The sequence below is a fragment of the Asparagus officinalis genome, chromosome 9, assembly GCF_001876935.1.
Source record: "Asparagus officinalis chromosome 9, Aspof.V1, whole genome shotgun sequence".
NCBI classification, from domain to species: domain Eukaryota; kingdom Viridiplantae; phylum Streptophyta; class Magnoliopsida; order Asparagales; family Asparagaceae; genus Asparagus; species Asparagus officinalis.
The window spans coordinates 66,787,592-66,806,832 of NC_033802.1; the positions used below are offsets into that span (position 1 = coordinate 66,787,592).

A 19,241-nucleotide genomic window follows, 5' to 3' on the forward strand; every position below is an offset into this window, starting at 1 on the left:
TTGCCGCCGCTGCAACATCCAAATCTAAAAATTTAAGGTAAATTTTTAGATCTTTAATCAAAATTTCAGATCTTTAGTTGTGGTATTTTCTTGTATTTTTATTTTTATGAAAATTTATGTTTGAATCACATCTCTTTTCCAAAATGCAGATCTGTCCGGGACGATGTTGCTGCGCAAAAGTCGCCAATCCACCCCATATTGTACTCTCCCTAATTTAAAGTGGGCTTCATAAGAAATATTAATTTTTTTATAATTTTTGCAGTTTATTATTCAATTATATTTGTGTTACTCACCCTAATCAAGTTGCATTTTGCCCTTCATAACTTTGATTGTTAAAATCCTAATTTAAACCATAATAACATTAATTGAACTACATTTACGCCTAATAATCCTAACCCTAATTGAACATATTTTAGAAATTAACCGTAAGTGGAACCCTAATTGATAATGTTTGATTCGTTGAATAATTAATTTTTTTAAAAATGGTGTGATATATAACACAATAATGTGTATAATGTGTCACGCCCCGCTTCCCGAAATACGAGGGAATCGGGATGTGAACAAACCCGTGACGTATTAGACCGAGGAGAAATAAGTATTAGAATTTTTCTACTCAATCTAATACGCTAAGCGTCAAGAAATAAATACAATGTAAAGTCATAGGTCTTGATCACAATAGCGAGAATATAATAAACAACCCAGAACAACATGATACATATCACAAGGAAAATATCATCCAAGACATCATATACGAGTCAACATGTTCTGATACAAAATAATCTAACTAAAATACTGGAAAATATAAAAATATACTGATCAAGCGGAAAAGGAAAGTGTTACAAAAGTAAACTAGGACCATCAACTAATAAAAGAAAAACCAGGCTTCGACTTTTTCTTCTGCTCTGTCTGCAAAGCACTCTTATTGAGGATACTCGGGCTCTGCCATATCTCCAAGATGGACCTGTCCTTCCTCTAAGTCTGACGTACATCAGAGAAAACATGTGTACGTCAACGTGCATGACACACGTCAAAACCCCACAAAAGAAAATAGAAACAGTCGAATGACCAAAAGCAATAACAATAATAATAAAGAGAAACATGTAGCTAGAATAATAATAAGCTAGATTCAATCCACCACTAGAGTATAACAATCAGAAGAATCCATAATCATCCAAGTATCAAGGTCATACAACTAGCCATCCTATAATAGCTCATTGGTCCACATCTCACATAGAGTCAACGTTAATATCATCAGATAACTGACTATTCACAAATCCCCTACGCGCATCCAATCCCGCAAAACAGGCGACTAGAGGATTACACGCAATCCGATCTCAGCCTGGTCCAAACTCAGGCAAAGCTCAGGTGACGAAACAGGTCACTGACCAAAGTGACGAAACAGGCCACTTGGAACGTGGTATGTGTATTATAATGTGTATATTGGAAGGTGTACGTTGAATGCACATATTTGATTTAGATTTGCATATTTCTTCGATTCGAATTATTATTGAATTTACAAGTAATATATGTAATTACAGGGGGAAAATATATGTAATTACAGGTGGGAAAAAAAATTCCAGCAGAGAAACCGTTTAGGATACGTCCCTGATGAAATTTCCTCTGGGATGTGAACTGTTAGGATTTTTAGATCTCGCAAAAACCCTAAAAATCACCAAACACAACAAATAGAATCACATGAGATTTAACGTGAAAAACCCTCAACAGTAAAAAACCATGAGATTAAAATCAATCAACTATCACCTCCAAATTACAATCTTTTGCACGGACAAAGACCGTCAAACCCTCTCTCTCTCTCTCTCTCTCTCTCTCTCTCTCTCTCTCTCTCTCTCTCTCTCTCTCTCTCTCTCATTCTCTACTCTTCTTGGTTTTTCCTCCAATAATAGAAGAATATATAGGGAAATGTAGGCTGTCTAAAAATCACAATGGATAGCTGATCCCCATCAAGCCCCGATAATGGAAGTCATGATCAAACGACTTTCTAATCACTGCATTCGCAACTCTGCAACCGCTATGAACACGGCCTCATCCCTGAGATGATTGATCTTGATGGCTGCGACAACCGCATGACTAATATTATACTAGCAACTATTAGAGATGCTGATGAGCAGTGTAATGATTTCAGAAATAAAAGGTTGGACTTAGTTGGTGAGTTGCTTGGTAGAGAGCTGTGGGCAAATATCCGTCTTCAAAACACTATGGATGTTGATTCCCGTCTAGCTCCAACAACGAAAGCTACAATCAAATAGCTTTTGTGCCGACAATCGAAAGCTGCAAATAGAGGACTTTTCACATAGATCGAGAAGAGTTACAATTCGACGACGCTTCCGACAACTGATAAAAACTCTATTCAGTGGCCTTCACAATCGATGGTGAGAGTTACAATTTGACGACTCTCATATCCTGTAACAGACAAAGATCAGTAAGCAATGACCTTTGTAATGTCATAATAGACGAGGTTACAAGTCAACAACCTCTCTCAAACGCAGAAATTCACTTCTGCGTTTATCAAATTCAAAACGCACACAACCTGTGCGTTCCTCAGCAGACATCGAACTCTTTAACGCAGAGTTAAATCACAAAACGCATACATAATGTGCGTTCTTCGACAGACTCAACTGTGTCCCAAACTCTGGACGCAGAGTTGAACTTCAACGCACCAGTGACCTGTGCGTTTCTAATTCCAGAACGCATACGGCCTGTGCGTCTCAAATCTCTAACAGAGATTTAACTCTGCGTCTCAAATCTTGGACGCAGAGTTAAAGCCCAGAACACCAACCGAGGCGTTTTGACTTGTTCAAATACAAGCCGAACGGCCTCAAAACCGTTATCCCACGTTCTGAGGGATTTTTGACTTGTTCAAATACAAGCCGAACGGCCTCAAAACCGTTATCCCACGTTCTGAGGGATTCTCGCCTACATAGGAGCGGAAATAGGGGTTGGTTACACCCCTTATCCCCCTATAAATAACCGACTTACTCAACTGAGTAAGGGGTTGGTCGGTTTCTGATATCAAAACCGCATAGGGTTGAGGTGAGCTGGCATCAAAACCTCCTAAGGTCAACAAATCTCAGCAGTTCAATAGCACGGAGGAGGAGATCTTCTGGAGATCAAGGAGCTGATCAACGATCAGTTAATCAAACCCCAGAGGATCCTTTCATCAACGGCATAATCCACTTGGCAATTAACCGAATCTTCGGTTCCAACAACTCGGTTACAGAGTTTCAACTCGCTCTGAGTTTTGAAACTCATTTAAGAGTTCGTGATTAAGCTTGCAACGCAAGATAATCAGATCAAACCAGATATTCGGTTCTTAACAACTCTCTTCAGAGTTTTCAACTCGTTCTGAGTTCATAAAAACTCGTCAAGAGTTCTAAACCGAATTTCGTCACACAAGTCAACCATTCCAGTGAGATAGGACGGTCGGATCGTCAACGGAGAGCAAGTTCGACGCGATCAATCGAAGGAAGCACTCCACCGCTACCAAGAAGAACCCATTCTTAAACAAAGGGGAGAATCAAATTTATTCTCCTCTCTTTTGTAATCGGAATCCAAATTGTAATTGATTTTGAGAGAATACAGGTCAAATTTTCTTTCACTGTCTTTTTACTGCAAATTTCCAACAAACAGGAAATTAAAACAATATCTCTAGCCTAACTTCCTAATTAGAATAAGATTCAAATTCCTAATCATGATGAAACCTAAACTCCTAATCATGATAGATCTCTAACCCTATCTAATTCTTATGAAATTATACAAAGAATCAAAGACACAATCCTAACAATCTCCACTTTGGATTTGATTCTCAAAATCCCTTGAAGATATATCATCACCATCTTAAAACTTTGTCTCTCTCGCTAGAGTCTTTTATTTTTTTCGCATATCAAATCAAAGCACCAGCATTCCAATTGGATGCCTCTATGACCCTCACTTTCATCTCTCTCACTGTGGTGCCTCCACCTCTTGTGCACACAAAGAGATAGTCGCCACATCTAACATCAGAAGCAAATCAACCATGCTTATCCTCCCAACTTGAGCCTGACAATAGCCTTCCCCGCTTGTTGTCTTTGTGCTCCATTTGCATCGCTTGTCTCAAACTATATCGGTGCACCTCTCCTACTCCACACTACAAGTCAAATGCCTCTATATCATCCATCACTTGGTTAGGACTGAATATGAGCGTTCATCATCTTCAAGTCCAATGCCACCATCTCCATCAACATGCATGTCACTCAGTCATTCTTGCTTGCGAGCTTCATCTAATCTGGCACTGTCTATCTCGAGTCTACACACCAACCAACTCCTGCTCTCGCAATAACTCCGAATAATTATATGCTGACAACTCTATTGCTAGAATCATATTTGATTCTCTACGCCAATCTCATTTGTCGCATACTCGTTTGCCCTATCTGCCATCAAATCTGACTCATCATCACCTTCAGAACTTTTCAGCACTTTCTGACCAATCTGAACAAAATCTAAAAAATCAAACTCTTCCATTACGTTTAGAGCACTCAAAATTTTATTAATCAACTCTTGAATTGTTGAAATCTGCCTCCAAACCCTCGATCAGAAGACAAAATAATTTACGCCATCAGATTTGATTTAATAATTTGTTAACCAAACCCTCACCCAAACATTATTCCCGCCGCTATAGTACTTTCATTTTTTTCTTTTTCTTCATATTAATTCTAGTAACGCCATCAATTTTCACCTTTGTATAATGTCTATTTTGCGAATTCACTCCCGGATTCATTATCACGACTCTGATACCACTTGTTAGAATTTTTAGATCTCGCAGAAACCCCGAAAAATCACCAAACGTAGCAAATAGAATCACACGAGATTTAACATGAAAAACCCTCAACAGGGAAAAACCACGTGATTAAAATCAATCCATGTTATGCTCTGATACCACTTGTTGCGCACCGTACGGAAGCGTGCTCGACAACCAAACGAGTCGGTGAGCGATGAGAGAAGAAAACCAAAATCAAACACGAGTGCAATTCACAAAATAACGACCAAAATCACACACAAACACAGGAATTTACGTGATTCGACAATTACCTACGTCCACGGGGAGAGGATGGGGGGATTTTACTATATAGAGGAGAAATACAATGGGTTATAACTCATAAAATCACTCAAATATAACCCTAACCAAAGCTCTCAACTCCCTCACAATATCTCCCTCTCAAAGTGCTTAAAACAATGCTAATTCTCTCCTTAAGAAACCCTAAAAAACATGGTTCTATTTATAACAAAACACAATCTCAAATAGATTAGAATTCTAAAAACGAGTCTGCCACACCCTGGTGTGGCACACACCACATCCATGACAAACATGACAGATTCTGCCATACCAGGATATGGCAGACACCACACCCATGACAAACATGACAGATTCTACCACCGGTGTGGCAGACACCACACCAGGGTGTGGTGGAGTCTGTTTTGCTTATTCTTCACGTTTTTTCTTACTTTCTTTACCGTTTTCACAATCCACTATCACCTCCAAATTATAATCTTTTGCATGGACAAAGATCGCCAAACCCCCTCTCTCTCATTCTCTCTACTCTTCTTGGTTTTTCCTCCACCAATAGAAGAATATATATAGGGAAACAGAAACCCTATTTCTAGCCTAACTTCCTAATTAAAATATGATTCAAACACCAAATCATGATGAAACCCAAACTCCTAATCATGATAGATCTCTAACCCTATCTAATTCTCATGAAGTTATACAAAGAATCTAAAACACAATCCCAATATGAACATCCGTCTAGGAAGTATCTTAGAAGTATCTTAGAAGGAATTTCCATCTAGAATGCTTCCTAGACGGAATGCTTTTCCATCTAGTAATATCCTAGACGGTTTTGTTTTCCGTCTAGGTTGTTTTTCTGTCTAGGATGGTTTTTTAGACGAAATTCCATCTAGAATTCTCATCGTAGACAAAAACTTACTACACGAACATCCTAGATTGAATTCCGTCTAGAATGATCTACGTAGACGGAATTCAGGCTATTCTAGGCGGAATATTCCATCTAGGATGCCTCGTTTTGTACCGTTGATGTCCGCAATCTAACTCCATACTGATCTGTGCATTGGAATTTTTTGTATACGCAATGGGATTTTTCAATTTTTTTGTTGTAGATGCCTCTTTTTTCCTTGTAGTGCTAACTATGTTAGCTTATTAGCAAGTATAATTATGGATCCTTTACCTAATCTACGTGAACTTATTAATATGAGAGTTTTCCAACTTGTTGCCTGCAAACTTTTTGTGCCGTGGTATGCTATAGTTTGGTGTTCTTTATCTATATGCCTACACATGCTTTTGTCCTATTGGCTTGCAGCGTGTGGTAGATTGCTTACTCATGAAAGATTGCTGCGATTGGGGATTTTGCGAGGTGTACAGTAAACGTGCTTTGTGTAGTCAAGCTTTTGAGACTGTGAACCACTTGTTTTTTCACTGTCCTTATGCTGCACTGGTTTGGGAAAAAGATTTTGGCATGGCTACGTCCAAATAGAGGTCCTATGGGCTGGCAAGAGCAATTGGCATGGTTCTATTTGCAGGATGAAGGCAGAGCTCCACGAAAAAGACTTTTGCAAGCGGCACTGGCTGCTGCCGTGTATGAGATATGGAGGGAGAGAAATATGAGAGTTTTCTGAGATATTGCTGTTGGGCCGAATGTTCTGGTCAAACGCATTATAGTTGAGGTGATTCCAAGAGTTCAACAGCTTAGTTCTCCGAAGTTTAAGAGTTGGATCGACATTTTGGTGTGATATTTATGTGCTTTTAACACTTTTGGAGTGTATGATATTTCTTCTAACCATTAGACCAAAACTCAGAAGTTATGGTAAAGGTTGAAGATTCCCCTGCTGCAAGTTAAGCGTCCTTTTAATGGGTCGACGTCTAGACTCAGGTACCAGTATCCATTTTTAGAAAATCCGCTTTAAATTTATGGCCGGTGGGATTTGAACCTAGGTTATTCTGATGTTATCTTAAATTAAGTCCTCCTAATCATTACACCAAAACTCCAAAGTTTTGATGAGGGTTGATGATTATATTTTTATATTCTAATTACAATCTTGTTAAGATTGAGAGGTGTCTTGTTGAGATTGACAGGTGTTTTGTTTTGTTTGTGATCTGTTTTCTGTAGTAGTAGTAGTAGTAGTACGCCCACGATTATTTTGTGTACATACATTCTCAAGTTGGTAAAAGAAAGCTATATCAGTTACCCAGAAAAAAAAAACTCAGTTCTTCTTAAATAATCTTCCAAAATTACAGAAATCCTCGCCTTAGGGAGAGGAAGGTATTCGCATACAAGACACGGTAAATCCCGTGCTTACTTTTCATCATCAAGAGATTGACTTAAAGCTTTGGAGAGTGATCACCAGCAAGAAAAACCAACAGTCACCTTTTCGCCTTTGTTGGTATAGATCTGTATGTATGTTTAAAGCTTTCTAGTCTTCTCAAACAAATATAATCAATTTGGTCGCCATCCGAGTATCCAAACCCCATAGGATGGTTCGATATCAGAAATAATCACAATCTGAACACATGTATAAGATATCGGCTTTCATACTCTTTAATTTCCTCCTTTCACAAATTTTTTAATCTTATTATCATTTTGTGGATTCTGATATACACATTTACAATAGTAATTAGAATCTGAAAGTAAACTTTTGTATTCTGGTATAGACATTTACTATAGTAATTAGAATCTGACAGTACTAATTTTGTATTGCTTCTATAAACACGATGCATCCTTTTGACTTGATCACAGAGGCCTGTGAGATATCCATCTGGCAAGCATCATGAAGCAGCTCTTAGGCTTGTATTCTGGTGCAGTGTGACCGGCATCCTGCAATGCATGTCAGCAGGAGGAAAATAGCTCTATGTAAGAACAATTAATCGGTGTCTTCGTGACTAATGAAGAGGAACTTCTTTACCTTTACCGTTGCAAACGTCAAGCTGTTGGAGTACTTTCTCGTGTATCTGATGAACCAGAAGAAGACCAAATAGCAACATCAAAATTTTCAGCAGGTCATTACAAGTTCCTATACCGTAAGGATTATCGCGTTGCCTAGGATTTTAACTTACCCAGCAACTTGGCCATCTACATGCCATGATCTCCAGTCATCGACAATGGAGTAGTTAAGCGATCTTATCCATGCTTGTGTACCGATAAATGGTATAAGCAAATCCTTGTCACCGCTGTGCAAACCAATAATGAAAATTTATGATAGGGTGCTAAAAGTAATTAAAATTCCCGAATGTGACGAAGGCTATTGGAAGTTTTGTTTGCTCCACCTGTACACCAATGCTCGATATCCTTTCTTCGTTAGATTGAGGTGGTATGGTACTGAACTCGGTGTGTTGTCTGTATATGCAAGGCTGTGATTGCACCTAACCCATTCTCTGACTGTTCCCTGCTTCTCATTAAATGTACAAATATTTCAGAGAATTACAAGTTTAAATTTGTAAACAGACTGTATTGTGTTGTATGCAGTCTATCACTCATAATTCAAATGTAGTGTTTACAGTGTACCTTCTTGATGTGAAGGGCCTCCCTCGTCTTATAGTTGTTCGCCCAATAATAGGAAAGATAATAAGAATATGACTGAAATACGTGAACATCAACAGTTCATTAGTATAGAAAATACTGATCATTCTCCATGTGGATCACACTGAAGGAATCACACTTACTCTACACTTGATATCTGGAGCAGCCGGCGGAAGACGGATCTCTGGATAATTCTCTTCTAAGGACCGATCACGAGACGTATGCCTTCTTCCAGGCGATGCAAGAGGACATTGGGGATCCAGTGTATAGGCTTTGTTAATTTCTGAGGTAAACTGCACGCACAAGAAGAGATCACTTCATTTTCAGCTGGAATTAATGGCGCTGATGAACATCAGTCATGAGATGCTCACCGTGTCAAATTTATCAAGTGCCGAACTGCATAGTAAGTTGAGAGGATTAGGATTCGCGTAATTTTCTCCGTCACAGTTCTTCTGAATTGCCTGAAAAACAAAGATTTAGTGAATGAGATATTGATGTAGTAGTGTATAGTTTGTCACAGAAGTTACCTCATATAATTCATCTGATATAATGCCCACTCCATGTGCATATGGAACTCGAGAATTCAGATCAACTAATTCTCCTGTAGCTGCATTGCCAATTACATAACCCTGAAATGGATTCAGACTACTCAGCAAATAGATCATGGAAAATATTTTCGCCCATTATTGGTTCAAATATGATCACATGAAAGTGTGATTAACTTTTTTAAAGTTTTTCTGCAGGATGACACCCAAAGCTCCTCTCGTGCAATATTTTGTCTCATAGTACTCACAACATACGCATACCTTGAGATTCAGGAGAGGACTATGGCCTGCTTCGATACCTGTATGTTGTTGACAAATAAGAATGTGTTACGATCTAGTCATAATTTAGATTCTATCGAGAAAACATATATTTTCAATATGATTCCCTATTTCTTATTTTTCAGAACAATTACGTACCTTTCGCAATCTCATGAGCAACAAGAGGAACAAACTTTCCAGCGTATGAATCACCCGCAATGTAGAGATGGTTGGCCATGAACTCTGGATGTTCAATAAACCACTGCAACCACAGGTATTTTATGTCTGACGTTTCCACATGAAAATTAAGGTAAATCACACTAAACCCGCAAGAACGTTCAGCGTTCTGCAGTAAACCCCTAATAACTTCTAAACCGCACTAACTAAACCCACAGTAACTATTTGGATCGAAGAAAATCCCCAATAAGTTTATGCAATTTGCAGATAATCCCATGATGGTGCCCGTCCACGTTTTGCGTCCGCGACGCATTTACATCCTAAATATGGACCTACTCTGTCATGGGGGTCTCTGCAAGATAGGAAAACTCATTCTGTGTTGTATGCAATTCTGGTTTTTAGAAGTCATTGCGATTTACAGCAGAAAGATGAAAGCTCAGGGGTTTACTCTATTTTACCCTCCTGAAAATTATTCAATATAGTGGTAAAAAAAAACAAATGAATGAGAGCTAATTTCTCACTGAAACTAGATGCTGTTGTACCTTCTTTAGAAATTCATGGATTTGTATAGATAAACCTGTATCATCGAGCACATAGCCTTCAGGATTTCTAGAGAATGAGAACCCGGTTCCAACGGGAGAGTCGAGGAAGATAACGTTTGCAATCTAAAATTTCAAACAAAGTCATTAGTCGAGACACAATTAGTGAAGAGATTTTATTGTTCGAATGAATGGGAGGGGAAATGGCTGACCTTTGTCCATGAACAATTGCGGTATACCAAAGATGGTACGCTCCCATCATACTTTTTAGTCACAAATTGCAGAGGACCTACAAAAGAGCATCAAAATATTCTGTCACACCCTCAAAAACTGCATCAAAATATTCTGTCACACCTTTGAGATAAACGGGCTCTGTTTGGAAATGTGGATCAAAATAAAACTAGTTTAGGAGCATTTTTTTAACTTATGAAAAAAACTAGACCAACGTTGATCTACTTATTTTTTAACTTTTCAAAATGAGGTCAGGATCAATCTTGTTTCCATGTTGCGAGCTTGCCAAACAAGTCCCTACTCATGTATTCCATGTATTGCGGCTCGAATTAAAGGGTTAGTTATGAACAAAACCCACGTAGTATCACCCAATTATGAATAGACCCCTTGTTGTTTCATTTGTGAGGAATAGACGCCCTATAATATTGGCTCAGCCGCGAATACACCACATTAGTGAAACTTTTTGGACCTTTAAAAGAAAGTAACTGAGGGCCTATCCTCACTAGTAGAACCATAGGGGGTCTACCGGCCTCCTCAAATCTTTTTAATGATTTCTAGAGTTTAAAATATTCATTTATGGGTTTCATTCGCAAAAATAGAACTACAGCTTGTCTACTCATAATGGGTGATACTATCGAGTATTTGTTCACAATTAACCCAAGAAAAAGAGTAAATGCCAAAAAAAAAACAGTAAGTTTGGGCATTTTTAACTTAACCTCCAAAAATTGTGAAGACTTTACTTAAACCCAATATATTTAGATATTTCAAACAACAACCAAAAGGTTTTATTATTTTATTTTATTTTATACTTATGATTGCATTACGTAAAAAATAGCATCAATTTAGAGTTTTGAATGACGAAATAGTCAAAAACAAGTTCCGGGAATTGGAGGCTCCAATTTAGGAGCAAATGTCTGTTAGATAGAAGGTTATTGGGCCAAACAAGATTCCTAATCTATTTTGGTTTTGGTTTTAGAATTATTGGGATCCCTAGTCTGTTTTGGTTTTGTATTTAGAATTATTGGAAATTCTAGTCTGTTTTGATTTTGGTTTTAGAATTGTTGGATTTCTAGTCTGTTTTGGTTTTAGGGTTTCTATATATATAGAACGTTTTAGAAGAGATTTGTAGAGAGAAAAAGAGGTTGTTTTGAGCACTTTGAGAGGGAGATTATTGTGAGGGAGTGAAAGATTATTGGTTAGGGTTATTTTCAGTGTTTGAGAGAGTTGTAAGTTGTAACTCATTGTATTTCTCCTCTATATAGTGAAATCTCATCATCCTCTCCCCGTGGATGTAGGTAATTTACCGAACCACGTAAATCTCTATGTTTGTGATTGGTTTGTGCCGTTCTTTTGTGAATTATACTCATTGGTTGTTTTCCTCTCGTTGCTCGGCAACTCGTGTGGGTGTTTGGTTCACAAGCATGCTTCTGCCGACGCACATCAATTGGTGTCAGAGCTCTAGGATTTCAGACCTAGGGTTTATTTTAGGTGGAGAAAAAATCGTTGTTGGAAGCTTGGATCTTAGAGATCTAAGTTTCGGTGGAGATAACATTGCAGAGTTGCCAGTTGGAGATCTCGCCTTCCTCGTGTGGTTCGGAGTTCGTGCTGGAATCTAATCTAGGGTTCAAGTTGGGTAATTTTTCAATTCTATCAGTTGTTTGAATTTTCTCTACAATTTAGAGTTAGCAAGCAATGACAGGAGATAGTGGTGAAAATAGTAAGGCTACGAAAAGTACAATTTATGTTGCACTTCAGAATACAAAGATCAGTGTTGTGAAGTATGATGGCAATATCAATTTTGGGTTGTGGATGAGTGATGTGCATGATGCTTTGAATGCTCAAAACTTAGAGGAGATCATCATGGTCCATGAGAGGCCATCAAAGTATGAAACCTTCATGCTCACTTTGTTAAACGGTAGATCTTCCATCACCTATAATAAAGTGACTAATGCTGAATTTCAACTTGAGGGGGAAGGATAAAGAATCTTCCAGAGCTAGCACTTAAGGAGATGCCTTGTCGACGAGTGGTAGGAGTCCCTATCCGAGAGGTGGCAACAGAGGCAAGTCAAAGTCAAGAGGCCACTACCAATTAGCGAAGAACCAGTGTGCTTTTTATAAAGAACAAGGACATTGGAAGAGAGATTGCCAGAAGCTTAGAGAAAAGGAGAATAGTAAGAAGAAGGGCCCGAAGGCCAACAAGGTGAATGTTGATACGAGTAGTAACGATTCAGATGATTAATGTTTTTCTCTATTGATTACTCCAGAGATTAACCATGCTAATGCATCAGATTGGATGCTGGATTTTGGTGCTACTTATCATATGACTCTCTGACGAGATTGGTTTGCATCTTTCGAGAAGCTTGATGGGGGTGTGGTGATTATGGAAAACGATGAGTCCTGTGGTATTTGTGGGATATGTACCGTCAGGATTCGGATGCATGATGGAGTTGTTCGTGAGTTGAATGAAGTGAGATTTGTTCTTCAGCTAAAGAAGAATCTTATTTTCGTTGGAGCTTTGGAGGCAAATGGATTCAAGGTGACTTTTGAGAGCGCTGTAGCAAAAGTTACTAAGGGATCTTTGATAGTGATGAAGGGAGTCTGTAGTAAAAATCTATATTATCTAAAAAGAAGCACCGATATTGGCTAGGTAGCTTTAGCAGTTTTAGAGATGGACACGGGCAAACTTTGACACTACAGATTGGGACATACAGGTAAAAAGTCGCTACAGACGCTATGCAATAAGGGGCTATTGAAGAGAGTCAAAAATGGGAAGATTGAATTCTGTGAGCACTGTGTTTTTGGAAAGAAGACTAAAGTGAAATTCATGACAGCCATTCATAGAATGACGAGCATCTTGGACTACATGCATACGGATATTTGGGGTCCCACCAAGACGGCATCACTTGGTGGTCGACATTTGTTAGTCACATTTGTATATGACTATTCTAGGTATTGTTGGACGTACATCATTGCGAAGAAGAGCAAAGTCCTAGATATATTTGTGGAGTGGAAGAAGAGATTGGAACTGCAGACTGAGAGAAAAATCAAGACGTTGATATCCGACAACGGCGACGAGTATACTTCGGATCCCTTTCAGCAGCTATGTCAAGACGATGACATAGAAAGATACTTTACAATTAGTCATGTACCGTAGCAGAATGGGGTGACATAGAAGTTGAATCGGTCTTTACTGGAGAAGGTCCGATATTTGTTATCGCAGAGTAGTTTGGAGAAGATCTTTTGGGCTGAGACACTTTTATATGCGAGCCACCTCATTAATAGGCTATTTTCATCTGCGATTGAGGGGAAAATCCCTATGGAAATATGGTCAGGAGAGCCAGTACACGACTATGATCAGCTCAAGATATTTGGGTGCCCTGTATTTTATCATGTTAGAACTGATAAATTAGAACATCAAGCTAGGAAGGCCATATTTATGGGATTCAAGCATGGTGTGAAAGGATACAAGATTTGAGATCCAGTTGAGAAAAATATTATGCTGAGTAGAGACGTCACATTCGATGAGGCTTCGCACTTGAAGCCTACCAGCTCTCATCAGGTGGAGAGCACCCTAACAGAGGAGATATCGCAGGTGGTGGAGATTGATGCACATTCACAAAGTCCAAATGGGACTGTATCCATTAGAATGCCGACTGAGGTAACGGCAGGCGAGCATGGTGATGCTTTAGAGGATACATGTATGACAGAGCAGGATCAGGGACCGACGACTCAGGTTCAGGATTTGATTGCAGTTCAGAGATCGAGGAGACATACGGTTATCAGCGAGGTATACGGACACAGTCGTTGCATATGTACTTCCGGTGGATAGTGTTAACGAGATGGTTCTTACTATATTTAGAGAAGCTGAGCAGAGTTCAGAGGCATTTGTGGCAGGAGACTATGCAAGAGGAGATGGAGTCTGTTCACAAGGGAGCTTGTTGAGCTTCCAAAAGGGCGGAAGGCTATTGGTTGCAAATGAGTGTATACGAAGAAGGAGGGTATTCAGGGCGCTCCTATGAGGTTTAAGGCTAGATTGGTTGCGAAGAGTTATGCACAGGAAGAAGGCATTGACTACAATGAAGTCTTTTCTCCGATGGTAAACCACTATTCGATTCGGATATTGCTAGCTTTGGTGGCACAGTATGAATTAAAATTGGATCAGTTGGATGTGAAAACAACTTTTCTTCATGGTGATCTTGATGAAAAAAATTATATAACTCAGCCATTGGGGTTTCAAGCTGCAGGAAAGGAGAAATTGGTGTGTAGAAGCTTGTTACAGACACATTGGTGTTCTTGTTGGTGTCAGCTCAGTTTTGTGAACACTTCGCCGATATGGAGAATTGTTGGATAGCAGGTTATTGGGCCAAACAGGATTCCTAGTTTGTTTTAGTTTTGGTTTTATAATTATTGGGATTCCTAGTCTATTTTTGTTTTGGTTTTAGAATTATTGGGATTCCTAGTCTGTTTTGATTTTGATTTTACAATTGTTGGATTCCTAGTCTGTTTTGATTTTAAGATCTCTCTATATATAGAATGTTTTAGAAGAGATTTGTAGAGAGAAAGAGAGGTTGTTTTGAGCACTTTGAGAGGGAGATTATTATGAGGGAGTGAGAGATTATTGGTTAGGGTTATTTGGAGTGTTTGAGAGAGTTGTAACCTAGTGTACTTCTCCTCCATGTAGTGAAATCTCCTCATCCTCTCCCCGTGGACGTATGCAATTTGCCGAACCTCGTAAATATCTGTGTTTGTGATTGGTTTGTGCCGTTCTTTCGTGAATTGCACTCCTGGTTGTTTCTCCTCTCATTGCTCGACGACTCGTTTAGTTTGTGCGCACGCTTCCACCGACGCACAACAATGTCAGCAGCAGAGAGATGGGGATGGAAGAGGGGAAAGTGATTTTAGGGTGAAAAATAAATAAAGAGGGCATGATGCGTTTTTTTTGTTGAAAAGTAGGGTTATTTTGGTCTTTGACAGCGTGTGATTTGAGTATGACGTGTCAGAATTAACGATGCCAATTTTGTGGGTATTCTCACAGAATTTCTTTGGGGTTCGGTTTAAACCATCAAACATGATGGCAAGTCGATTCCTGAAAATCTAAGTACCTACATGTTTTGTTGGTACGCAATGATACCTAGCTAGATTGTTTGGCTCATTTCAAAACGACTGCTAGGTACTAACTTTTAGGTAGATGAAAATTACTTCTACTTAATACTTTTAGGCGCGATTAGTACGTACATGCAACGACTAAGAATTCAGACCCCACGTCAAGAAGACAATTTTGATTAGAATTTTGTTTCATAACCTTTGTTGCAGTTCATGACTTTCCTGGGAGCTAGGTTGTGATTTATTTTTAGGCGTCAATTTTGGAATTAGCGCAAATCCGTGCTGGCCGGCCGGTACTTCGAGAGCTAAATTTAGAATGAATCACAGCCATTAATTAGACATATCAACATTTACGATAAAAGAAGTTCTCTCTGCTCTGCATATTAATCCAAATCATATCACGGTTTTCTGTTTTTTTTTTTCATTAATGCCTCAAGGACCCAAATAGGGGACCTAATGCATGGGACATGTGAGGTGTCACCATCCGGTTGCATGATGCACTATTTATGAATAGTATATCATACAACCAGATGATGACACATCACCTGTCTCATGCCTTGGGTCCCCTATTTGGGTCCCTGTAGCAACACCTTTTTTTTTGGGTTTTATGATCCCTATGTTGGCGCGTTTGTAACGTTACGTACAGAGCAATAAAGATTTAGAATCGCATACTTCTTTAATGTTCGGAGCTAAGGACGTAATAAGTCACGTAACGGTATGTAGAAAAACGAAGGATTAAATTTAAAAGCTAGCTGTATAAAATATATGTTCTTTTTATCAATAGTTGTCACGTGAAAATTTCAATAACTTTCCTAGGATAACGTAACACCGTGGGATGAATGGATAACGCCCAACCGATCGCTGTAGATAAGAGAAGAATTGGCTATGATGATGAAGTCAAGAATCCTTAGCTCATTAGTTGAACGGAACAATGTAACGGCGTAATATGTCATGGATGACTTTATAAAGATTTGGACGTACAGAATTCAATCCACCGTCCACAATCTGTCCCGTTCACGCAAACGTTGTGTTTGATAATGACAAACATTTTCGTATCTTTATACGGTACCGTCGTATCTCTGCAGGTTAACTTTATAGGGACTTTCAGATTTTTCGTCCGTTAAATCTTTAGTACTATGAATTTACTCCCAATAGTTGGAAATTATTATTTGGTCGCCAAATGCTTACACCTTGACGACGCTGCTATATATTAATTCTTGATATTGATATACTCCGGGGCAGAGGGATTAGTTTGTAACAACTTCAGGGGCCTAATAGCAATATCGTTGCTTTGAGAGACTAATTTTAAAATATTAAAGCGTTAAGAAACTGATCGATGTTGAAAACCCCCTTTATAAGACAAATTGTGATCTCTCTATCATCGTTACAATTTTTGGATTCTGATGTAAAGCTGTTCGTCCAAGGAATCTATTCGTTTGGTACCTTTTTTTTTTTTTTGAGAATATATAAGGATGGGGACTGAAGAAAAGTCCTCATATATCCACTTTCCATATATTACACGTTGTTACGGTTTTTGTTAATGTCATATTTGGAATAGAGGGAAAATTATGGATTGCACCTAATTAAATCAAGTTTCTTATAATGAAAAAAATAAATTTTAGTTGGTAATTATATTCGATTAGTGATTCATGTTGAATCTGTACGTAAATGAATTGGTTTGATGAGAGAATTTAAAACGACAAAAGTAAAACATTTCTAGCTAACTTAAAATTAAAAAACTCTTAAAGTCGAATAGATATTCCATTTATCATCAAATTTTGTGTGGTTAGGTATCTTTATATAACCATGACTGAAGAGATCCTTCAACCATGGCTTCAAATTGTTATGGTATATTCATAGCAAAGAAGGAATATATAGAGATTAATGGGTATCCTTATCATAGGAGAGGATTTCCTCCTTGACGCCTCTAAAATCACATGATTGAGCGACATTATGGATGATCCGCTCCGTTGAACTTGATCTACATATTCTAAAACCCCAACACACCAAGTTTGGGGTGAATCCGTCGTCGTTTGACCCTTCATCGAGCCATGTGAAAAGTTCTATTCATTCAAAACCGTTAAAATTGATACGAGTGGATGAAGGGTCAAATGACGACGGGTTCACCCCAAACTTGGTGTGTTGGTGTTTTAGAATATGTAGATCAAATTCAACGGAGCAGATCATCCATAATATCGCTCAATCATGTGATTTTAGAGGCGTCAAGGAGGAAATCCCCTCCTATGACAAGGATACCCATTAATCTCTCTCTCTCTCTCTCTCTCTCTCTATATATATATATATATATATATATATATATATATATATATATTATATATTTATATATAATATATTAAATGCGGCTTCATCGAGAAATATTTAAAAAAATGTTTTATCTAAGTTATTAAAAAAAAAAGGTAACCCTTGGTTATGGAAACAGATTATTAATGTCAGGGGTCATGCGCTTCGTCGCTGGGGATCTTCTGAATTTTTTTTTTCTTTTATCTCTCTAATAATCAACTAATTAATCGGGGAGAATTATAGAACTAATTAAGGTTAGGGGACTGCTGCTCTTGCTGTACGTCGCTATCCATCGTACTTGGCAGGAAAGAAATCTGTGAATCGATCTTACAACAAAGGGCCAAAGACGGAGGAGCAAGTTAACAAGCAAGTTCAAATGTCGTTCTAAATATTTATCGGGTTAATTCCTTGTAATTAAATGGTTGACTTTCTTTCGTATGTTGCCGCTTCATGTGCAGGCTGTTTATGTTTTCGGCTTTTCTTGCCTATTTTATATATTGAAAGGAACAAAATTGTTTCTTTCAATAATTAAAAAAAAAATATGGTACGTTCTATAACATTTTTATCCCTAACATACCCTCGATAGCTACTTGTTTATCGAAAAAAAAAAGTTCACGCTGGTTTAAGGATGTATTTTCATACACAAACGTGTACTTTTCCTAGGTAACCGTGTGCATGCATTACGAGTGTTTTTTCTTCCAATAAGAATTAAATTCTAACCATTTATATGCTTGCTCTTGATTGATATCGATCATCTCGTTATACGTTTGACGCCAAATGGTAAGAGATGTTTTTAGTTTTCGTACCGATTTCGAAGACGAGGCCGCTGAAGGCTGAGCAGCCAGGGCCTCCGGTGAGCCAAAGGATGACCGGGGCCTCCCTCGGGCTCCTCTGCTCCGACTGTATGAAGTAATAGAACAGCTCCACGTCGTTCACCTCATCGACACTCACATACCTTCTCATAGTTTGCACGAGATGAGCATTAATTTGAGATTGATCGATCAGAAGCACAAAACTATGACACATCCATACCCTGCTAAGAAAATATTGATGCATACAATTAAGCAACTCACCCGGTTTCGAGGCGGAAGGGGAGAGCCCCGCTGAAGCCGGGGAGGTGAGTTACGGTCACCGCAGAGAGAGCACGAGGTGTGAACGGGTGAAGGAGGAGGAGGAGGAGGAAGAGGAGAAAAGGAGGAAGGGGAGGAGGATAAAGTGCCATGGGTGGATATCGCGGGGCAAAACGTGAAAAGTCTTGGCTTTTTAAAGAAGGGCCGCGCTTAAGTACACGTGGAGGGCTGTTTCCGCACAATCAGAAATTGGATCTTTCTTGGTCGGAAAATGATTTAAGGACCCAAAATATGGGACCAAGGGAGGGGACAGGTGATGTGTCTCCTCCCTATTGTATAATGAGTTGGCGTGACCAACTCATTATGCAATAGGGATGAGACAACTCACCTGTCCCCTTCATTGGTCCCATATTTTGGGTCCCCGTAGCAGCA

The 19,241-nt window shown here is 38.7% G+C and overlaps 1 protein-coding gene across 1 annotated transcript; it reads right to left on the minus strand.

The window, feature by feature from the left end:
• LOC109823586 (serine carboxypeptidase-like 17) lies at window positions 7,620-18,961 on the minus strand. The gene is made up of 14 exons (XM_020389865.1): window positions 18,813-18,961; window positions 18,546-18,694; window positions 10,317-10,393; window positions 10,108-10,230; window positions 9,548-9,650; window positions 9,392-9,429; window positions 9,113-9,214; window positions 8,957-9,046; window positions 8,729-8,878; window positions 8,571-8,642; window positions 8,333-8,451; window positions 8,123-8,236; window positions 7,972-8,017; window positions 7,620-7,883 (listed from the first exon to the last, which is right to left on the minus strand). Exons 1-14 carry the CDS (start codon window positions 18,959-18,961, stop codon window positions 7,800-7,802), a joined length of 1,416 nt encoding a protein of 471 aa, XP_020245454.1. The 3' UTR covers window positions 7,620-7,799.